Raw genomic sequence first — 24,915 nt, forward strand, 5'->3', positions numbered from 1 at the left:
TTCTCATTTATAAAGAGTGAGTGAGTGAGTTTGAAGCTAGAGAAGCGTAGGAGACTAGAGTAGGCTAGCTAAGCGATAGACTTGATCAAATATCTGGTATGATGCTATCAAAGTAATTGATAATTCATTGTTGGTCTCTAACGACAAATTACTAAATGTTGCTTTGAAGTGTTCATTGGTTTCCTCAATCTTTCACTTGGAGTAGATTTCTTTTCATGTTGAAGTACTTTAGTTGAATGAAAGTAATTGTGGATGTTTACATGCTTGTCTCCAACAAATCCAGGCCACTAGCCTCTTGTTGATGGTATGAGTGCATTGTGTGATTAGCAAATGAAAGCAATTAACCTCAATTGATATTAAATCTTTAGTTTGCATCCATTCGATGGGATTGAGGAGGATATTTTGATTTGAAAACCATTTGTGTATTCCTTGGAATCTTGCATTAGGTGGGTGGACTCAATAATTAACTACATCTAGTAGAGTCCAAGTCCATCTATGATTCTTTGCATTCCTAGATGAGAAGTAGAAGCAGGACTTTAAGTTTAGGTGGAAGTTGGAAAATCAGTAGTTATACTTTGCACACTGTGAAGCTAAATCTTGAGAAGTGCAAGAGTTGCTATCCGTTGAATGAAAGCTCAAGTACCCTAAGTGATTATCACCCAATCACATCATTCATCCACAGATTGAAGGATCCTTGAAGTCATTTCATGATCTTAGTTTGGAAGGTTAGCATGAGAAGTGACCTTACTCAAGAAAGGACTGAGTATTTAGTGTTTCACCTCGAAGCATTGAGTGTTTGATTCTGCATGTTGTAGCGGAATAAAACTGACATCAACATGACTAAAGCTGTATTTGGAAATCCTACCCTGAAATGCCATTTTCTCTCTCGTGCATTCACAAGTCAGCCTAATAACATCTCCACCAACTAGAGCCTTGATTTAATTAACTAGGTACTGCAACTGAGAAGCCCTTATTACTTAAAATGATGAGATTAGGCCACATTTTAAGAAAATACTTTTAATTCATGCTTTTTGCGATAAAGAGGTGTTTGCTGAAATTTATTTCTAGCATTGCCCTTGCCATCAAAATCTTTAAAGCTTTTAATTGAAATTAGAATCCAAACACTGCAAAATTGCCTCCAGGAAAAAAAAAACTGATACAGGCTGAATGCCAAAAATAAAATTCACTATTTGAGCTTAGATTGGGCTACCTTTGCCCTTTGAAATGTTGTGTGCAGATTAAACAGAAAATCCAGCTGAACTAGTGATAATGTGATACTAACTTATATTGTAGGGTCTCCGGGTATCGGAGACACATCAAGGAAGATCGCTAGATTTTCCTTGAATTTTCACATCAATGTTCCCTAAGCACCGACCTAGGGACTCACCAGCATCATTTCTGTATTCTCTATCGGGCTAGCAAAGAACTTACCCTGTGCCATTTCTTTCACCAATCAATGAACAACATTCAAAGCTATCCACAACTTAATTGCAAGACTGCCTGCTTCCACGTTGGCTTCCCTGAAGACATGGTCTGCAGAAAAGGGATCAAAATAGTAAATACTGAGATATTTCGAAGGCTTCTTCTAAGAGGGTCTGCAGCTTCAGATCAGTGATCCATCCTTTTCTTACCACATTGATAATTATGGAAGCATACCCTTCTGCTAACACTATTTTTATCTCCAATTCTCTGCACTTTTTCAACCTTATAATGACCACCTTAAACTCTTCTTCATTATTGGATCCTTTGAGAAGATTTGGCTTTTATGTATCTAAATGCTTTGTTGATTATAATTTGTATGTTTATACCCATTTTTCTAGGATGCAGAAATATCAAAATTTGCATGGCTTTGGCATGTTGGTTAAATGGTTTCCAATCTCTATGTGTTTTAAGGTATTTTTCTATTGGTGGTTGTTTGTGAGCTTTCCTAAAGCTTTAGCTTGCGTAAGGTAATCTTATTTACTAGTAGACTTCAGTAAATAGTTGAAGGTGCCAACATCTTAAAGATGCTTCAAAAAATCGTGCCTGCTGCCTCTTTGAGAATCTTTGGGATGAGTATGTTTATTTAACTTGATTAGCTGGTCCACAGTGCTGTTCCTGACTTTAGGTTTAACTTCCAAAAATATTGTTGTGCTATTGTGATAAGGGAAGGCATTTGCTCTGTTAGGTACTGTTGTACGTAAGTAATAGAAAAGGCAATTTTTCTTCTTGTTCTTAGTTGTCTTATTTTCTGCATTTTCATTATAAGACTTGAGGTCAGCCTCGAGGGAATGACACTTAAGACTAAATTTGGCGTAAACTGAAGTATTTAAATATCAATTTTTGATTGAGGCAAATGACCGATCCATGCAGCTTGAAAAGAGGGTTTTCCTATCCAACCTATCAGAGTTCATACTTTAAATAAGTTTTGAATTGGTTCTTATAGCTTTCCCTAGCAACCATATGTCTCTTATTAGTCTCCCCTTTTTCCTTCCTTTCCAGGTCTTTTTAAAACACAAAATTATAATGTATGTTTTTTATTTTTTACGTTCTTTTTGTGTTGTTTACAGTCCAGATTGCTTTATTTTCCATCTGTAGAGCAATACTGTCCTTTACCTTTTCAAGGATTTGGTACTGCAATATGGAGTCTCTTCTTTGTAAGCAAGGACCAAAGGATTCTTGAATGATTTTCCATACTAAGATAAGAAATGTTTAACTCAACAGCATCATCAAGACTATATTAATTTCTCTGTCTTCAGTGGAATTATGAGTCTACATTACCAAACTTGGCTGAAGCAGAAGCAATGTTTTCTTTGCCAATTCCTAAGTATCCTCTTTAGAGGTTTCAATTGCATTCAATTGATTGCAGTCTAGACAGTGGTGGGATGACCAGCTCATGCTTTTGCTGTTATTATTTTAATTGGCTACTCCATGATTAGGAGAAAATATAAACTATAATCAATTTGAAATTAAGGTTTTTTATCACTCAAATTGTTATTTGCTCAGACTGTCAGACATGACAAGTCACTGCGAAGATGTTATTTTGCCTTCTGTATGTACAAGTGATTACATCATAGCCAAGGTTCAAGCTTGCTTTGAAAATTCAGATTTTTAAATTTTTGATGCCATTCCAAACCTTTATCAAAACAATGAAGAACATGTGAAAGACTAGATGGTAAGACTTCCATATCTGATGGGTTACGTATGAAGCCTTCATATTACTGATAAATATTAAATAGTAATACATATTATGAACTATTAAGCTGCCTTTAACAAAATAGCAGAGGCTATCTTCTATTCATTCAGAAGATGATCATTGAGAGCTTTCCAGTGCATGCATCTTGACAACTTTTATCTGAACGTATAAATGACTTTTGCTAGATGAAATGTTAATGCAGGTTACTGCTGGGGACACTCCTTATACTTCAGCAAAAACATTTGAGGACTTGGACCTTTCATCTGAACTACTCAGGGGTCTCTATTCAGAGATGGGATTTGAGAAGCCTAGCAAAATCCAAGCAATAACTCTTCCAATGATTATTAGATCACCTCATCAAAATTTAATTGCTCAGGCTCACAATGGGTCTGGAAAGACTACTTGTTTTGTTCTGGGTATGTTGAGCAGAGTTGATCCAAAGATCAATGCACCACAGGCACTTTGTGTATGCCCAACAAGAGAGTTGGCAATGCAGGTTGTTATTGTTTCTGTCTAGATTTTGTTTCACAGTAATTTGATGTGTCATCCTGTGATTGGCTTTTTTTGTCATACAATCCTCATTTCAAACAATTTTTATACAGAATGAAGAAGTTCTCTTAAAAATGGGCAAGCATACATCTATAACTTCAGCATGTGCTGTGCCTACTGATGCTGCGAGTTACGTCAAAAGGCGTGAACCTTTTACTGAGCATGTTATAATTGGTACACCTGGTACACTTAAAAAGTGGATGACAGCAAAAGTTTTGAGCATGAGATACATCAGTATACTTGTCTTTGATGAAGCAGATCATATGCTGGCTCAGGTAACAATGTTTTTGACAGATAATTGTCTTGTTCTCCTTGAAGCTATTTTTATTTTATATGATTCAAGGAGGTGGTGTTTGATGAAGCTCAGTAAATTGATATACAAGAAAATGCAGTTGGTCACTCCTTTTTCCTATTACAGTTGTTAGAGATGATGTAAACAGAAACACTATGTTATTGTAGATATACACTTTCTTACTTGTTTCATTGAGGTATAGATAACATGATGCATCAATGAGAATGTTGTATAAGTTAGCATATATATACACTATATGTTTAAAATGTTGCTTTAGGCTTACAGATGTAAGTTGTAAAAGGGGTTTATTTTTTATTTAGATTTCTAGATAATGGTTCCTTGTACCTCACAAAATTTGGATGGACATGTTAACTGCTAGGGTTTCTGTTATACCAAAAGATCGACCTGTTAATACCCAATACAACTACTAAACTTAAAGAAGACACAATAGGCGGTAAGCCATGTCGCGAATCCCACAAAGGATGCTAGCCCACCGCCAACAATTCCCCTCCCAGCTTCGCTGCAGCCTGCGTGGATTTGAACATGCGACCAAGCTCTAAAGACTAGGACCAATTGTTAGTAACCAAAGTTGACATCTCACAACCGGGGGGGGGGGGGGGTGGGGGGGGTTGGGGGTGTGAATTAGTTGAGTAATAACTATGAAATTCAGACTTCTTATACTTATCACCAATCGACAATAGACCAATGCACAACAACAAGAAAGCCAACACCATACAAAGATTTTTGTTCTCAAGGAAAACCTTGTTAAGGGAAAAGCCCTGGTGGGGACGATACCCACAAGATCATGCACTAATAAATAAATATCCTTGTTAGAGGATTTGACCCTGTTAGGAGTCAATACAATGCATTTAGTACATCTGTCCTTGTTACCCCTATTAAAAGGTTCACAACCCTGCTATGAGTTGATGAGAACAAAGGACTCACTGCCCGAGCACATTGCCCAAAGGAGAAGATTAAAACTTAAACCAACATTCAAGAGGCTCATTGTCTGACATGGTAAAGGTTAAATCCACCTTTGTTGAACTGACTGATCGACAACTCAATTGCCTTTACAGTTCCATTGAAGTTCACTAGTAATGATAATAGATTCCACTCATACTTCTTCTCAAAGCATTTGACAATCCTTCATCTTTGCTCCAATATTTAGGATCAAGGCTTGTACATATAACAATCATTCCATTCCCATACATTACAAATGAGGAAATTACTTTCCTTTATACAAGTTATGAGCAAGCAATTAGGTTGGCCTGTTAGGACCTTCTCCTTCCCAATGCGCAAATAAATGAATAAATCCATTCTAAGGCATACACACCTCCTTAAGCAAATATACAACAATTACAATTCATGATACACATGCCAAGATCCATAAATAATGCTTGCCACATTAATTAACATGCTACATCATCCCGTCAGCTACCAAAATGATATTACACATGCCAAACACTAGCAATCAATCCAGCATGAACCAAATGAGCAACAAATCCAAAGATATATGCATGACCAAGTCTTCTACCATCCTCTAAGGCCACAAACCCAAAGTCCATCTTGCAATCATGTTATACAGAGTCAGATCCTTTAACATGGATATTTATATATCAGTAAATGATCTTGTATCACCCCCACTGGGGTTTTTCCCTTAACAGGGTTTTCCTAGAGAACAAAAATCTTTGTGTTATGGTGTTGGCTTTCTTGTTGTTATGCATTGTTATACTGTTGATTGGTGATCAGTTTAAGAAGTTTGAATTTCATAGTTATTACTTACAAGTTGTGAGGTGTGAACTTTGGTTACTAACAGGACAAAAGCTTATTTTGATCTAAAACTGGGTGTTCATGGCGTTTTATTGCTGCATCACAGTGGACTTGGCATGGTGCTGGTATAATCCCAAATTAAGATGTCTATCACATATTGCTTATTTCATTTGTCCAAGCACATTGTTAAAAATGTCTCACGTATCTCTCCAAACTAGAATGGGTTGTATTAACATATTTAATAACATCTTCAACAGGGGTGATGAAGTAAACATGTTTGCAACAAATCTTTTAAAAAATAATAGCAAGACACAGATGACAAGGAGAATGCTAATACACAAATGAATAAGATTATCATGTACAAACATTGAGTAATTCATAATTTAGTAAAAAACATCAACCTTCTTTTAGCCTCATTGTGGACAACACCTGTCATTAAGGGTCTCTTGTTTGACATTTTTCCTTAAGTAGTGTTTGAATGATGCCATTTACTCCATTTCGGATTAAGCAGGAAATTGGGAGGCGATGTTTTTCCTCAGTCCCTGCATGGTCAGAACGTGCCAGGTACATGTAATGATGAAAAAACTCCAGGGAATCTGATACAACAAGCTTTATAACTTTTGATCTGATAAATATGCTTTTGTCCAATAAAATAATATTGTGGCATAAGCACCGGTCAAAAAAAATATATTGTGGCATAAGCAGATAATGCCAATAGATGGTAGAAATTATGTTTTTCATACTACTTTTCAGTAAATTAGTTGTGATGTCCAGGGGTAAAGTAAAAAGCTGTCATTGTAATTCACTAAGATGACAAGATTATTAAAATTTTGCAAGGGTACTGACATATAGAGGAGATTGATTTTGTAAGTTTTTGTGAACATAGCTTGCATCTTCAAGAAGATTCTTATGCATTCTTGGCAGAGCCTGTATTTTAATTAGTCTCACATTAATGTATGCTATACAAAGTTGAATTTTGATTGCCCAATTTGTGTACATTTTTAATTGTTCCTTATGAAAACTCTCTTTCTTTAGATTCGGAGATGTGTTTGTGTTTCTCGGGCATGTAACTTAAGTGACTGATATTTCTTACATTTGTAAATCAGGATGGATTTAGAGATGACTCAATGAGAATTATAAAGGACATCCAGAAAAATCGAGGTGATCTTCAGGTATGGAAAATTTCCATCTCCTTCTGGACAAGCACTAAACTTGTTCTGCTGGTAAAATTGTGAGTAGGCACCCTGGTTCTCTCTGATGCCATCAGGAGGGACCTGTAAGTGAATTCAATTTTATGGTTTCCTATTTTGTATGAATAAATTGTATTTATAATACTTGATTTGCATTAAACCCATTTTCCATATATAGATCTTGAAATATATGATATGAAGACTGCAAGAAAATGCTGATATTGTCATTTTTTTAAAAGAAAGGTAAGGGAGTTCTTGTCAATAGTATAATATATTTTATTTTTTATCTGTTCACACAAGAAATATTCTTCTAAGGAAAAGTATTTTTTGTGTGATGCAGGCTTGAAGTCTTCTGTAGGTTTTCTTGATTCTTGCACCTGCTGTTGTTTTTCTTCCTTAAAACCTTTTATTCAAATTTTTCTATTGTCCATCCTTCTTGGGCTAGCCTGGAATGGATTTTCTAGCATTTCCCGTAGGCTTGTTTGTCTGGTTTTTGCCTTAGGTCTGCATGAGCTTCCATCTATCCAATGTAGTTAGAATCGTCCTTTGCCTGCTTGGCATCCGATTCAGACTGCCCGGTTGACATTGAACTTGGACTTCCTTGCTGGTTTTTTCCTTGGGCCACCTGTCAGGTTTTCCCTTTTTCTTCCTTAAAACCTTTTATTCAAATTTTTCTATTGTCCATCCTTCTTGGGCTAGCCTGGAATAGATTTTCTAGCATTTCCCGTAGGCTTGTTTGTCTGGTTTTTGCCTTAGGTCTGCATGAGCTTCCATCTATCCAATGTAGTTAGAATCGTCCTTTGCCTGCTTGGCATCCGATTCAGACTGCCCGGTTGACATTGAACTTGGACTTCCTTGCTGGTTTTTTCCTTGGGCCACCTGTCAGGTTTTCCCTTTTTGTTGAGCTGGTTTTTGCCTTAAGCTGTCAGCCTGATGTTTGCCTTAAGCTGTCTGTGTGCTATCCATCACGGGCTTGCCTGTGCTGCCTTCTTAGCGTTATGCTGCTTTTATTATAGAGTATGCTTGCCAGCCTTGAAACTAGGCCATTGGAGTAATAAATGATCCCACTTACTACAAATTAAGGGAAACGGTCACATGTGAGATGCAGGCAAGGAAATCTAACTATGATTATCAGACTTATTGAAAATTTTGTTTAATGTTCTTTGAGTTTCAGTTTGTGTAAACCGATCAGCATTTAAATTATTGAGTGACCATGTATTGTCCTTGTATAACGTACCAGTTTTTTGACAAGCACGAGAAAACTAAATCTTTAATTAATTATTTTATCATGTTGTTTAAAGTTAAATTTGGCAAATAATATTTTATTAATAATTTTTTAATCCAAAGTGATTTTTGAGTTAAATTGAATGTCAAATAAAATCACTTTATGGGCAGTTAGAAATTTGAAAGGAAGCTCGTCTCAGGAATTGTCGGGGTGAAGGCCCTTGGTGATTTGGTCAAATGGATGGAAATCCAACTTGAGTCTTGAGGTGGGTTTGTGACAGAATTCATAGCTGGGAAAATATTTTCAAGTCTCCTGTTGGAGACAAATTTGCAGATGATAAATTGTATTGGTCTTCTGACAGATGTGAACAGCTTGGTTGCCTGGCTTAGTTCATAATAAGATGCTTCTTGGTTGCCTAGTTGGGTCTATAATTATATGGAATGTAATGAATTCCTATGAATATCCTTGGGACAACTTAATATACTAACTATTGTTTTCTATTTCTTTGGGAAATGCGGCATTTTTAATTTATTTTTGCAACTTTTTTGTTGCCAAAAAATCTAAGACTTTTGATAGCGTGAGATAAGTGCATATCACAATGGGAAATTTGGCGTATCTTTCAGCCGCTGGTCGAATCGGTATGTTAATGCCTTGTGATACCTGTGGTTTGTTTTGTATTCTGAGTCAATACCAAGAGATATTATGGAGGTGCACTTATATGCCTTCCTATTGTGGATGGGCATTGCTGAGTGTGGATGGCTTCCTCAGAGATGCATGGGGTGCCGAGTACTGACCCAGTGAAGTCTCTTCTTTAATGTTGCATATTCATTGTGTGAGTTCTGGGAAAAGACTTTGAAGGGGTCATGCGTTGTGGAGAATTTTTCTACACTACCATGGTATTTATGATAGTGGCCATTCAATGCTTAAGTATAAATGATTTCATCTGCTAGCTGGTTACTGTAGCAGGCTGGACTATGTTTTACTCTTCACTACCACATGCCCATTCAATGCTTAAGCATAAATGATTTCATTGGCTAGTTGGTTACTTGAGCAGGCTGGACTATATAGGCTGGATCTTTCTTCACCATCATGTCATTCCTACATATTTCTTGCTGGTGTTAATCCTTTGAATTGGCAAAATCTGCAAGGTTTTAATTGTTATTTAACACACATGGAGAGAGCTAGACATATTGTAATGCTGCAATATCAAATTTTAAGTTTGTTATAAGAGGTTGGAACTTCTTTTCTGGAGTATTTGATTTGTGCTATTATATGTTCTATTGCCATTCTATTGTATTTGAACCAAAAAGCATTCCTATATTTCCTGTAAACACATTAAACAAACCAAAGCCATCATTTCCACGATTTGCTATGTATCTGAATAACAATACCCAAATTGATGCATAATAATTGAGTTTAATTCTGGATTTCAGAATTATGCTACAAGGGGCCCTTACAACCCACACAAGCTGACACAGTTCCTGCCGGAGAGACCTCAAAGAGATCAGTCCAATCGTCCAGCAAGAGTAGACATAACGGAAACAAGTATTCAAAGAGAACCAAGCGAGATCAGCATTCATTAACAGAAAATCAGATGTACATAGTTTCGGCAATGCCAGACTCATACATGCCTGCATGCTTACAATCTTCAGTCAGATACCTTAGATCTAATTCTAATGACTAATATCTTTCTAATGATCATCCACTTCTTCAATAGATAAATTACATCACAATATGTAGGCGTCACAACATGCAGGTCAACCTCAAGATCCAAAACATTCCCCAAGAATAGGAAACATATTACAACAAATAGGTCTGGTCCCAAATCATAAGGAACAAATGACACATGTTTGAGGCTTGCAGTTCCAGATTTAAGTCCTCATATGATCCAAGAACATAGCGAAATATGCCACCCAAAGATCCATGATCGTAGATTTCCGGCAAGATCCAAATCCACCCATGGTCATGAAATTGACAAGAAAATGCTACTTGAGAGACTGAAAAGTGCACAAAAAGACAACCACCAATAGTGGGAGCACCAAACGGTGTTTGTGGAAAGAACAAGATAAGAAGACAAGAGAGAAAGAACCAAAGGAACCAAAGGCAGGCACAACAACTACTCACAGGTGAAAAGTAGTCAAGAACAGAAGGGTACAGCCTCGGGTGAGAAAGAGTCCTGGGCCTCAAGGAGCCCTTGGAAGTGGGGTGAGTCTACCCCCTTCGAGGTCTCACGGATCTGGTGTGATCCAAGGAGTAGTAAAGGGGCCACTTCTTCCCTCGGGTCGGGGACCCAGGAGTGAAGAAAGAGGTGATTAGCTGGTCCGACGCCTGCACCAAAGGTAGCTAAGGTTGCAGGCTATGATCGCAAAGCTGCAAGGCTGCCTGAAGGTAAATCATCACTTGAGCAACAAAAGGTGAATTGTAACTCAAGCAACAAAAAACCAAATGAGCTACGAACCTAGGAATAAGAACTAGACTAGGTCTAGATCATATTTCAAACATCGCAAGTGCTGACTCTATCAAAACAAGGATTACTGAAATGATCAACAAATTGGAAAACTGACAAAATTGGAAAACTTAATACGAAATTAATTTGGTTGATGCAAGTTTTCTCTAAACCCGAGATGCTCTTGCATCAGACACCTTGGTTTGATAAGAAAGTGAGTCTCTCACTTTGATGTTTGAGAAGTATCCAGAAGATCCAACTCAGCCTGAGAAATCTATGAAGTATCCTCCACTAGTTTGTCCTTCCATTTGGTTAGACACTCCTTGCATCCCTTATCTCCTGTACTCCTTCCAACTCTGCTCCTCAATATCTTTTCTATATTGTCCAATTGCTTCTTAGGATGCTATTGCTTGATATCTGCTTTATCATCTGAACTTCCTATAACCTCATGATACTCATACAAATTTGAAATATTGAAAATAAGTGAAATATCCACATCCTTAGGTAATTCCACTTCATAAGCATTCTTGTAATTGTTGATGTTTAGCATCAGAAGAAGCAAACATGAATGCTACCACTGTTTACTTTGCATCACAGAGATATAAACATCTGCATTCTGGTACTGATATCTGCTTTACATTACAGAGAGATAAGCATCAAATTTACCTGTCTGATATGTATCACAGAGATATGTGCATACATATATATATTCATACTTACATATGCATACATATGTGTATGCATATACCTCTGTCATACATATGAATTGTTGACAGCAAGGTAAGATTACTGTGGATCAATTTATATTGATCGGGCTGCATATTATCAGCACCTCATTACTTGTGTCGGGTTTCATACCTGTGTTTTGTCTTGCTTGGTATTAAGCTTTGTTTGACCCTGTGATTATTATCGGGCACGACTTATATAATTTGCTGGGCAGTTACATTAACTAAACATGCCTCCGAAGAGGCATGTCCCTACGTGGCTTTTGGGCCACGTAGAGACATGACTCTTCGGAGTCATGTCTCTTCACTCATATATATATACTTGCCTCTACCGCTGGGAAAAGTATCGATCAAAGGCATACTGAGTACCTGCGGAATAATATCACCATTGTTTATTGTTTATTGTTATCATTCTCATTCTGTTATACAGCGATCAGGAGTCTCTGCCATTACTGAAGAAGGAAGGCTAATCAAAGGTTACTGCAAGTCACAGTTTAGATAAGTTATTATATTCTGCATAGTTTGATTTATAATTTATCTACAAGCATTTGTAATTGTTTATCTATCAGCGATCCTCTATTCTTAACATGGTATCAGAGCAGTACTGATAAGAAAACTATTACATAATATTAATTCTAAATCTGAGAGAGAGTTAAAAGAAAGAAAAGTTTTTGTTAAGCATTAAAATGGTGAATCACTTAAGAATTGAAGATAGACTAGATGGAGCATCTAATTTTTCATCTTGAAAAACCAGGCTATTAATAATTCTAAGAGAGATGGAATTAGAAAATCACATTGAAACAAATTTACCCATGTCTGAAAATGAATCTGAGAAAGCAACATGGAAAAGGCATAATAATAAGGCAATGAAAATAATCATAGATTCAGTAAAAGATCATATACTTCCTTCCATAGCCAATCTTAAAACTGCATTTGATATGTTCTCCACTATTCAAAATACATTTGAAATTAATAATACAAGTAGATTGCTAACTCTAAAACAAAATCTACTTTACATAAAAATGAAAAATGGAGAATCCATTACCTCTTACTTCCCTAGAATTACTGAGTTAAAGGATCAACTTGCTACCATGCAAAGTCAATTGGATGATAAGGAACTAAGCATGATTGCTCTTAGAGGTCTTCCTCTATCATGGGAAACCTTCATACAAGGTTTAAGCTCACGTCCTGAACTTCCAAAATTTGATCAACTAAAGAATGAATGTACTCAAGAGGAGTCTAGGTTAGCCTCCAGAGGTCTAATTCCAAATCAAGATGGTGACATCCAAGCATTGTACTCTAAATTAAATAAGAAAAGAAAGTTCAAACATAACAGAAGGGACAACAACAAAAATCACAAATCTCACAAACAACGTGATTGGTCCAAAGTAAGATGTTTTAAATGTGATAAGCTTGGTCATTCCTACTATGTATGCCCTGAAAAACAGAAAATTCAAGCAGCTTTAGCAGAAGTTAAAGAAGAAAATAATGAGAAAATAGATAAGGAAAATTATGCATTTATAGCAGCTCTCTCAAGTGAGTTAAGCACTAATCACAACACCTGGATTATAGATAGTGGAGCTTCTTGTCATATCACCAGATTCAAGGATAAGTTTGAAACCCTCTCAAATCATGAATCAGAAGAAGTAACTATTGGAGATAATTCCTCTCACCCTATTAAAGGAATTGGTACTTGTTCTATTCAACTAAATTCTGAAATCACTCTTCAACTCAAGAATGTCCTATATGTGCCAGGGATTAAAAGAAATCTTGTCTCCATCTTCAGACTTGCTGATTAAGGGTACAGAATTGCATTTCAAGGAGATAGAGTTCTATCTTGGACTAAGAACTCATCTATTAAGAAAGCCATCTCCATTGGAGTTAGGGATGGAAGTCTTTATAAGCTTTGTAATAATCAAAATCCTAAGTTAAACTTAACCCTTAGTAATGATAAGTCAAATTCCACTAAAATTTGGCATAGAAGACTAGGTCACCTTAACTTTCGAGCCTTATCATCTATAGGTAAAATTGTGAAAGGTCTACCAAATCTAAAATCAGATCATTCTAGCATTTGTAAGGGGTGTGCTTTAGGAAAAAATACTAAACATTCCTTTCCCAAAAGTGATCATAAATCTAAAAACATTCTTGAATTGATTCAAATAGATCTTTGTGGTCCTATGTCAGTCCCCTCCCTTAATGGATGTCATTTCTATGTAATTTTCATTGATGATTACTCTAGGAGAACATGGATTTATTTTCTAAAACAAAAGGAGTCATTTGAGGTCTTATCCAAATTTAAAGAATTTAAAGCCTTAGTTGAAAATCAATTAGGACAAAAGATCAAAACTCTAAGGTCTGACAATGCGGGAGAGTTCACATCTGATATCTTTAAAAACTTATGTATTTCTATTGGGATTAAGAGGGAGTGTTTTGTACCTTATAATCCTCAACAGAATGGAATAGCTGAAAGAAAAAATAGATCTATTGTTGAATCAGCTAGGGCTATGTTACATGATCAAAATCTTCATTACTCATTTTCGGTTGAAGCATCCAATATTGCTGTTTACATTCAAAATCGTTGCCCTCACTCTATATTAGAAAACACTACTCCAGAAGAAGTATTTACTGGTGTTAAACTTGACTTAAGTCACCTAAGAATTTTCGGATGTCCGGTCTCTATTCACATACCAAAAGAAAAGAGAACCAAATTGGAGCCTTCTGAGAAAAAGGGAATATTCATTGGCTATAGTGAAACTTCAAAAGGGTATAGGATCTACATTCCTGGACAAAGAACAATTGAGATTAGCAGAGATGTTATATTTGAAGAAAACACTGCCTTCAAAATTTTTAATAATAGTGATGAATCCATTTTAGAAGAAGATCAAGCTACAAAAATTGAGAGGGAGGATAATTCTAACATCTCTTCCATGTCAAATCATACAGAATCAGAAAACAACCATACCAATAAGAAGAGACCCCTTTGGGCTAAGAAAATGTTAGCTGAAAATCAAGTTGAACCAGATGATGTAATTTAGGAAAGTAAAAGAACTAGGAATCAATCTTATTATGTTGCACTGCTATCTGAACTCATAAAATCTGAACCCACCAATGTTAGAGAAGCACTTTCACATCAATCTTGGAAGGAAGCTATGATTGAGGAATATAACTCTATCTTGAAAAATGATGTATGGGACATTGTACCAAGACCCAAAAACAAATTAGTTGTTTCTTCTAAATGGTTGTTCAAGATTAAACATGTTGTAGATGGCAGAATCGAAAAATACAAGGCAAGATTTGTAGCTCGAGGTTTCTCACAAAAGGAAGGTATTGATTATGATGAGACTTTTGCCCCTGTCGCCAGGTATACTTCAGTCAGAACACTCCTAGCTATTGTTGCATCTAAAGGATGGAAAGTACATCAAATGAATGTCAAAACAACATTTCTCAATGGTAAGATTGAAGAAGAAGTTTATGTTGAACAACTAGAGGGTTCAATACCTTTGATTGCAAGACACATGTTTGTAAATTGAAGAAAGCACTTTATGGTCTTAAACAGGCTCCCAGAGCTTGGTATGAAAGAATAGATAATCACCTACTGAAATTGGGATATGCCAAAAATGAAGCCGATCCTAATCTATACTTCAAATCTGAAGGTAATGATATGGTTATCTTTGTATTATATGTTGATGATTTGCTAATCACAGGTGATGAACATCTTATAGAGAAATGTAAGCAAGATCTCTCAGCTGAATTTGAAATGAAGGACCTAGGGTTACTTCACTATTTCTTAGGATTAAAAATTTGGCAGTTGGACAACTGCATTATACTAAATCAAGGAAAATATACAATTGATATATTAACCAAGTTTGGAATGATGGAATGTAAACCGGCTGCTACACCTATGGAAATAAATCTACACAAATTAAAGGATGAATCTAAGGATGTGGATCCTACTTACTACAGACCAATTATTGGATCACTGATGTATTCGGTTAATACTCGTCTTGACATATGCTATGCAACTCATACCTTGAGTCAGTTTATGTGTGCACCTAAGAAGATTCATTTGCATGCAGCTAAATACATCTTGAGGTATCTGAAGGGAACTATTGGAATGGGAATCAAATACGGCAAAGTCAATCTTGAACTAATTGGATACTCAGATTCTGATTGGGCTGGGAGTTCTATTGAGAGAAAGAGCACTTCAGGATATTGTTTCAGTCTTGGATCTAGTATGATTTACTGGACTAGTCGGAAACAAACTTCAGTAGCTTTAAGTTCTACCGAAGCCGAGTACATTGCGTCTTCCTTGGGTGCTAGAGAAGCAGTATGGCTACGAAAGTTGCTTTTAGATCTCTTCAAAAGACCTTTGAAGCCCATCGTAATTTATTGTGATAATCAAAGTTGTATCAAGCTTTCTTCTAATCCCGTGTTTCACAATCGCTCTAAACACATTGAAATTCCATTTCATTACATCAGAGATATGGTTAATCGAGGAGTCATTCAATTGGAATATATATGTACTAATGATATCCTTACCAAACCTCTTGCTAAAGTGAAATTGAAATACTTCAGAGAAAAACTTGGTATGATTATTTGTAATGGAAAATTTTGAAATAAAAGAGTTGTTTCATTTGAGATTTTGTTTCCATTGGTTACTTAATAGTATTTGATATGTAATGAAAGGTGACGATCTTTCATGACCATATGCAAGTGTAAATTAATTATTTATAAGGTGACGATCTTGTAAATAATAAGATTATTTTGGGCTTCTCTAGACATTGCTTAAGTGCAAGTAGAGATTATTTTGGGCTTCTCTAGACATCGCTTAAGTGCAAGGAGAGATTATATAAGCTATCTCTAGACATTGCTTAAGTGCAAGTAGAGATTATTTTCGGGCTTCTCTAGACATTGCTTAAGTGCAAGTAGAGATTATATGAGCTGTCTCTAGATATTGCTTAAGTGCAAGTAGAGACTACGTGTGCCATCTCTAGACATTGCTTAAGTGCAAGTAGAGACCATTTACTGTTCATATGATGTTGCTTATATGATGACTCTGATTTAATTGATGTTTTGCTTCTCCCTAGCTAAAGAAGGAGTGTTGATGTTTAGCGTTAGAAGAAGCAAACATGAATGCTACCACTGTTTACTTTGCATCACAGAGATATAAAAATCTGCATTTTGGTACTGATATCTGCTTTACATTACAGCGAGATAAGCATCAAATTTACCCTTGTCTAATATGTATCACAGAGATATGTGTATACGTATATATATTCATACTTACATATGCATACATATATGTATGCATATACCTCTGTCATACATACAAATTGTTGACAGCAAGGTAAGATTACTGTGGATCAATTTATATTGATCGGGCTGCATATTATCAGCGCCTCATTACTTGTGTCGGGTTTCATACCCATGTTTTGTCTTGCTTGGTATTAAGCTTTGTTTGACCCTTTGATTATTATCGGGCGTGACTTATATAATTTGTTGGGCAGTTACATTAACTAAATATGCCTCCGAAGAGGCATGTCCCTAGAGACATGACTCTTCGGAGTCATGTCTCTTCACTCATATATATATACTTGCCTCTGCCACTGGGAAAAGTATCGATCAAAGGCATACTGAGTACTTGCGGAATAATATCACCATTGTTTATTGTTTATTGTTATCATTCTCATTTTGTTATACACGATCAGGAGTCTCTGCCATTACTGAAGAAGGAAGGCTAATCAAAGGTTATTGCAAGTCACAGTTTAGATAAGTTATTATATTCTGCACAGTTTGATTTAGAATTTATCTACAGGCATTTGTAATTGTTTATCTATCAATGATCCTCTATTCTTAACAGTAATCAAATCTTGTTAGAATCCTACAAGGTACTTCCTCATCTTCAATTTGTTATAAGTTCTGATTGGAAATTTTCCTTTCTTAATGAACCATAACTTTATCTCCTACTAAGAAATCATAATGTCTCCTTGTCCTATCAGCCTTCTCCTTATATTTTTGATTCATGCTCTCCAAATGATGCTTGACCTCCTTATGCAATGTCTTTATATAATTGACAAATTCCTTTGCTTCATCACTCCTTTTATTCTCTAGCTTAAGATCACTTAACTCCGAAACTCCCTTAAGACTCATACCAATAGCTACTTCAAATGGTGTTCTCCCTGTGCTTCTAATCATCAAATTGTTGTATGCAAACTCAGCTTGTGCCAAAACTAAATCCCAATTACCACACTTGTCTCTAATCAAATTCCTCAACAAATTAACCCAAATTCCTGTGCACTACATCCATTTGTCCATCAGTTTGTGGATGAAAAATAGAACTGAACTTTAAATCAGTATCCAGGTTCTTCCAAAGTGTCCTCCAAAAATAACCATCAAACTTGATTTTCCTGTCCGAAACTATACTCCTTGGTAATCCATGCAATCTTATGATTTTCTTAAAGAAAGTCTACTACATGTATTGATTAGATGTCTTCTTAGAAGCAATGAAATGTGACACTTTAGAGAATCTATACACCTCCACAAATATAGAATCATTACCTCTTTGTGTCTTCGATAATCCCAAAGAAAATTCCATGCGAATATCTTCCCAAGGCCCTAGGTACGGGAAATGGTGTATACAATCCCACATTTTGACTGCTACCTTTAGCAACTTGACAAATTTTGCAACTCTAAACAAATTTCCTGACATCCTTACCAATCTATGGCCAATAATATCTTTCACTTATCCAGTAAGGCCAAAACTGGTCCTGTTCACCACATCTGTTTGCCCATCAATTCGTGGATGAAAAATAAAATTAAACTTTAAATCAATATCCAACTTCCTCCAAAGAGTCCTCCAAAAATAACCAACAAACTTGCTATCCGTGTCTGAAATTATACTCCTGGGCAATCCGTGCAATCGTAGGATTTTTTTCAAGAAAATCCACTACATGTATTGCATCAGATGTCTTCTTACAAGGAATGAAATGTGACATTTTAGAGAATCTCTACACCTTCACAAATATAGAATCATTACCTCTTTGCGTCTTTGGTAGTCCCAAAAAGAACTCCATGCGAAAATCTTCCCAAGACCTACTAGGTACAAGAAATGGTGTATACAATCCCATATTTTGACTACTACCTTTATTAACTTGACAAATTTTGCAACTTTGAATAAATTTCTCGACATCCTTATGAATCTGTGGCTAATAATATCTTTCACTTATCAAACTTATTGTCTTGTCAAGACCGAAGTGCTCGACAAGTACTCTACCTTATTGACTTAACACAACTCCATTTGAATTTCCACTTGCATCACAATCCACTTGAAATACTTTATTGAAATCCAGTAAGACCAAAACTAGTTGTTCAACTACTTTCTGCTTCGATAACTCAAAACTCCAATCAGCTCCATGCATCCGTCTAAAATTCTTCGAATCACCTCTTATTGTCTCTATCGTAGGGTTACAAATTGAGCTGAATTTGGTGATAAACTTTCGGTAAAAACTAGCCAAGTCATGCAATCATCTAACTTTGCCAACATTATCTGATGTATGCCATTCCAAAATTACTTTAACCTTCTCAGGATCTATCTACAAACCTTCAGCTGGAATCACAATTCCTAGATACAATATCTCTTTCCTCATAAACTAACATTTCTTGATATTGATCAACAATTTTTCTTCTTTCAATCTTGGTAAACTTGTCTCAGATGCAAAAAATATTCTTCGTTACTCTTATTGAAAATCAAAATATCATCTAGGTATACAGTCATAAAATTACCCAATAACTTCTTCAATAGTTCATTCATCAAACTCATGAAAGTACTATATGGGTGTTAGTTAAATCAAAAGGCATAACCAATCATTCATACAAACCTTCATTAATCTTAGATTCTTAAATGCAGTCTTCCATTCATCACCTTTTCTAATTTCGATCGGATGATAATTGCTCTTCAAATCAATCTTTGTAAAATGCTTTGCTCCACTCAAACAATTCATCATGTTATCCTTCCTAGGCAAAGGAAATCTATACTTCACTGTGATCTTGTCGATAGCTCTGGAATCAATACACTTTTGCCATTCTCCATTTTTCTTAGGCACCAATACCATAGGTATTGCACAAGGACTCAAACTTTCTCTGATTAGACCTTTACTTAACAATTCTTGCCCTTGTTTATTCAAATTTTCATTCTTTGCTGGTGTGATCCAGTTTGGTGTGGTGCTTTTGTTGGTAAACTTGCTCCTCGAAGTAGGCCAATACAGTGAGTCAAATTTCTAATAGGAAGTAATCCATTCGAGACATTATCAAAGATAACATCTTCAAATTCTATTAGTAACCCTGTTATTTCCTCAGGATGTCATTATGTCTTCCCCAAATCAGGTTTATTTTGAATCAATGCATAACCCATACTTTCTTTATACCATCAAAGAAGTTGCTACCTTAAAACCAAACAAATCCTCACTGTGGTGCAATTTTAATTCTTAGGGTCTCTAATCAAAGGTAACAATACTTGCTTCATCCCACATGCTACTATAGTATATCTATTCAATCTACCATCATGTATAGCTTGTCTATCATATTGCCAAGGTCTACTCAACAAAATATGACAACAATCCAGCAACATAATATCACAAAGAACTTCTTCATGATAAGATCCAATCATAAATTTCACAACACATTGCTCACTTACTAGTATCTTATGATCATCCCCTATCCATGCAATCTGATATGGCTTTAGATGCTTCATCCATGATAACTGCAACTTATCTAAACTCCCACTTTCAATGATGACCATGTGATATTTTCCTACAACATCACATCTGGTTTTAAACAAAATTTTCCTCGGTACTAGTTCTTGATTAGGTACCTCATTACACAATGCTCCTCTAATCATCACGTTTTCTCCATCTTTTGGTTGATTCAAGGATTCTGGTGACTCTTTCTCTACAAAAACATTATGCTACTACTACTAGTCTTTTGTCTTGAACTTCCTTGTACTTCCTTGTGTACACTCAAATGCTCTATATCCTTCCTCTCCACATTAAAAACAAATGCCTTCGAACAAACTCCTATATTCTCTTTTATAACCATAACCTCTAGGGTAACCTCCTCTTCCTCAGTATGAGTTCTCTTCTTACCATTTTGATTTGCCTTCAGTTGGATCTGAATGAGATCTTAAATGTTCCACCTCTTTGAAATCTGCCACCTCTTCCTCTTTATCTATGTTCTTGTCTTTTGTTCAAATTGTCCATAGCCTTTAGGGAAAAATATTAAACTTGATACTTTCCATATCAAACAAACTAATCTCATTTTGAATAGATGTCCTCAAGTCATTAAGATATCTTGCAATCCTTTCCACTTCATCATCCATAAATTCTGGATGCAATATCCAACCTATAGAATTCTTCATTATACTCCATAGAAGATTCCTTTTTCTTCAAGTGTTGCATTTTTCCTCAACAAACTAACCCAATAATTACCAAACAAAAAACTTTCCTTTCAAACTGTTCACCATCTTATCCTAAGACTCGATCTTTGCTTTTCCTCTCCTTTGTCTATCGGTTAGCAAATGTTCCCATCATAATGATGCACGCCCTTTCAATTTTGTGCTAGTAATTTTCACCTTCTTATTTGCATTTGTACTTTCATATATGAAATACTTTTCCATCTCACTAATCCAATCAAGCTATTCATCAAAATTTGGTTTACCATCATAATCCGGTAATTGAAATGTGGTCTTGCATTAACTCTAGCCAAGCCTCTTAGAAATCTTTCATCCCCTTATTTAGGTTAGATTCAACATCTCCTGTAATATTTTCCTTAGTGATTCTCATGACACATCATCGATAGGCCTTCATCTTCTTTGGGAAGTCTCTACTACTTCAAGTCTAGCTGAAATTTGTCTCACCATATCCTTTACTATTGGATCCACATCTCTTCTTCCACGAACCATCCTTGCGACCCTCTGCAATTGTAGGTCAGATCTCAACTCTACCACCCTACAATCAAACTCAATTAGGGCTCCGCAACACAAGTTCAAAAGGAACACAAGCTTCGCTCTGATACCACTTGACGTAGTCCCCAATCGAAGACTCCTCAAAGAGATCAGTCCAATTGTGCAACAAGAGTAAACATAATGGAAATCACAAGTATTCAGAGAGAGCCAAGCAGGATCAACATTCATTAATAGAAAATCAGTTGTACATAGGTTCGACAATTTCTAGATTCGTACAAGTTGTTTTCTTACAATCTTCGGTTAGAGACCTTAAATCTAATTCTAATGAGTAATATCTTTCTAATGATAATTCACTTCCTCAGGACTTATATTACATCACAATGTATAGGCATTGTGACGCGCAGTTCAGCCTCAAGATCCAAAACATTTTCAAGAGCATGAAACGTATTACAACAAATATTTCCAGTCCCAAATCATAAGGAACAAATGACACAGCATGTTTGAAGGTTTTTGGTTCTCAATTTATGTCCTCACATGATGTAACAACATAGCCTAATGTGCTGCCAAAAATCCACAATAGTAGATTTTCATTGCAAGATCAAAATCCACCCATGGTCATGAAACTGGCAAGAATATGCTACCCGAAAGAAGGCAAACCATGACTTGATCAACAAAGAACCAAATGAGCTGCAAACCTAGGAATAAGAACTAGACTAGGTCTAGATCATACTCCGAACATTGAAAGTGCCAACTCGATCAAAACAAGGATCGCTGAAACAATGGACATACTATAAAACTGAACACAGAATATTTTTGGTTGATGCAAGATTGCTCCGAACCCAAGATGGTCCTACATCACAAGCTTTAGGCTGAGACATCCCAACCCACCATGCTCCATTGGGCTCAACCTCAAGACATGGACTTTGATACCAAGCAGCACAATCACTATGCCAAAAGGCTGAACTGATGGTGTATGGTGCCCATCAGAATTAAGAGTGGTTTCCATCCCACTATAGTGTTAGTGCAGGCCATCCCCCTCATGAAGGCATGGCTGGGTGGGTCCCAGCCCTGGATACACGATCCGCACCACCACAACATTTAGGTCAAGACATCACACCTTTGCGATAACTTCACTTTCAATCTAGCAGTTAATTAATTACTTAATACGCACTCTTTATTTCTTTTTGTAGGGAAACTAGTACTTGTTTATTTATTGTAGAGAGATGATTTTGGATTTGGAGGTCGTTTTCTTTCAGATTGAGACACCTTAACAATACAAAGATAGGTTGACCTACGTGTTCTCATATCTCAACTATACCTCACATGGTCTCATATGGGCTTATGCACACACATATGATAATGGTCTCTCATTTTATCGTTACAAAGAGTGCTACAATGTAGTCCTAAGACAATTATCCCAAGGTTATCACAACATGTCAATAAGGCCCTAAATCAATATCCCAAAAAATATCGTAAGTCTATAAGGGAACTAATGCAGTGGTAATGCTCAAGTGTGCTACTTACATTAGCATCTCTCTTTAAATCACAACTTGAGAGATCAAAAAAGATTGCAGTGGCAAGTATTCTTCTATTATATCCAGTACTATTCTTCTATTATATCCACATTGTCACTAGCTTCATCTTCATGCTGAGAGATGCCAATGTTCTGGTCTGCGAGAACACTAATCTGTTGATGGTTGACTGCTTCACGAATTCCTGTCTTCTTCTTCATTTTCGGCTGTCTCTTGCCTGTGAGGTGAACTGAGATTGTCCCCCACAAAGTTTGTAGCCGCAACATGAAGAGGTGGATCATTAAGGTCTTGAAATTTTGGTTGGTTGTGGTGAGGCGAGGAATTGTGAGGTAGGATAAGATTGACATGGTTATGGCCTAAAATGACAAGTAGGGCCTTAACTTTCAGGTGAATCTTCTCAACAAGGTCGTCCGCCAACACTTTGTGATGCTTTGCAATTGCATGATTGGCATATTGAGGGCTTCGCATTTCCAAGTAGTGCTTAATATTATCATAAATTTAGACATATATATATAATCGTTAAGTAGGAAATGGTGTGGGAACAAACCCCCTATGTGTGCTTGGCCTTTCCATAAATCATAATGTTGCAAAGCATGTAAAAGCTTATTATCTTGCAAGAAATTCTGTTTTACAATCCTATTTGCAATTATCTGGAGCATTGACAATGAATGAACCAAATCCCTGGCATCTGAGAAGAAAATAGAAACAGGTTGTGAGGGGAATATTGCTCGTAAATCCTGAAGAAAAAGGATTTCGTCACCAGTAATCTGTTTCACATTCTTTCAGTATTGAATACAATGGGTGTAAAGACTTCTTGCAGGAGATCATCGGTGATGTGGTCATTGAATGGCATTTCTCAGTCATTGACAGGTATCCACACACTGTAATTTCTGGAAATGTACTCCCTGTGCCTTTGTCTGCAATGTTGACAAAGCTGAAAACAACTAATTCCCCCTTCTTCGCTTGAAAGTGAGAAGTGCTGCATTACTGAATTGAAAGCTCTTTGAGGCGACAAACCACAAATTCTTCCTTGAATTTTTTTATATTAACACCTTACATGCATGGGTAGGAAGGCATGCGTCATCATATCATGTGCATTGGTATTTGCTGAGTACTATGGTACACCCTTTGTCTTTCACAGGCAAACCACCAATGAAAGAAAATGCCTGCAAAACAGAAGATTAATAGTTAATGTAAAAGTCGATTCTGTATCATGCTTGAGATAGGTGATCATCCAGATTCATATGTGCCAATTTCTTTAAGGCATGTAAAATAAATGAATGCAATGACCACAATGTCCTTAATTTTGAGTAACGGCATCAGATTGGATAAAATTTGTGTTGAAGGTAGTACCATATATCACAATGATTGTATCATTGCAAAATAGTTATTTCCTCTAAATTTTTATTTTGCCACTATTTATGCCTTCATTTTATCGAGCTTATTTATAAAAGTTCTGGGAAGTTGACAATATCATTGTAACCATCCCCAAACTCAAGTTTGTGTTTTTGGCAGCCTAAGTTTGCAAGTGCATTGGCAATCTGATTGCCCTTTCTGAATGTATGTGAAATATTATATGTTTCCAAGGAGTCAAGAAGATCCTACACCCTGTACAGCATGTATTTAATGTGCTAATTATGACAATTCCTAACTTTACAAGCATGAACAATCAGCTTTGAATCACCTTCAGTATGTACCTTATCAAATCTCAGCTTTTGACAAGCAACGAGCCATGTAACAAAGCCAATGATTCCACAATACTGTTTGTTCTAGGAAGAAGAGCAATCATGAAGTGGAGGCAACCACTTGACTTCTATCTATATTTATTTGGGCCTAATATACTGCCTTTGAAGTGTAAGACAATGCTGTTCCAATTCTTCATAATGTCATTGCCCCAATTAGTGAAAATAGCTGGTCCTAAATGCTGATGAATCTGAACATATACGTTCACTGCCTCTGAGATTGATTTGTCAATTACCTCCTGTACTTGTTGGGTTGGGGAAGAGACATTGTGGAAGATTCTTTTGTTCCTTTCCCACCAAATAGACCAGAC

At 36.2% G+C, this 24,915-nt stretch overlaps 1 protein-coding gene across 1 annotated transcript in view; it reads left to right on the forward strand.

Moving 5' to 3' along the window:
* Nucleotides 1–24,915, forward strand: part of LOC149568183 (DEAD-box ATP-dependent RNA helicase 38-like) — a 62,358-nt gene that overhangs the window by 33,519 nt on the left and 3,924 nt on the right. Inside the window, exons 3-5 of the mRNA XM_089821182.1 lie at nt 3,378–3,671; nt 3,778–3,999; nt 6,893–6,958. Coding sequence (XP_089677308.1) covers nt 3,378–3,671; nt 3,778–3,999; nt 6,893–6,958 — 582 coding nt within the window. The remainder of the gene's footprint in view (nt 1–3,377; nt 3,672–3,777; nt 4,000–6,892; nt 6,959–24,915) is intronic.

Source organism: Cupressus sempervirens, chromosome 3 (genome assembly GCF_028749045.1).
Source record: "Cupressus sempervirens isolate cs-2001-9-10 chromosome 3, ASM2874904v1, whole genome shotgun sequence".
Lineage (NCBI taxonomy): Eukaryota > Viridiplantae > Streptophyta > Pinopsida > Cupressales > Cupressaceae > Cupressus > Cupressus sempervirens.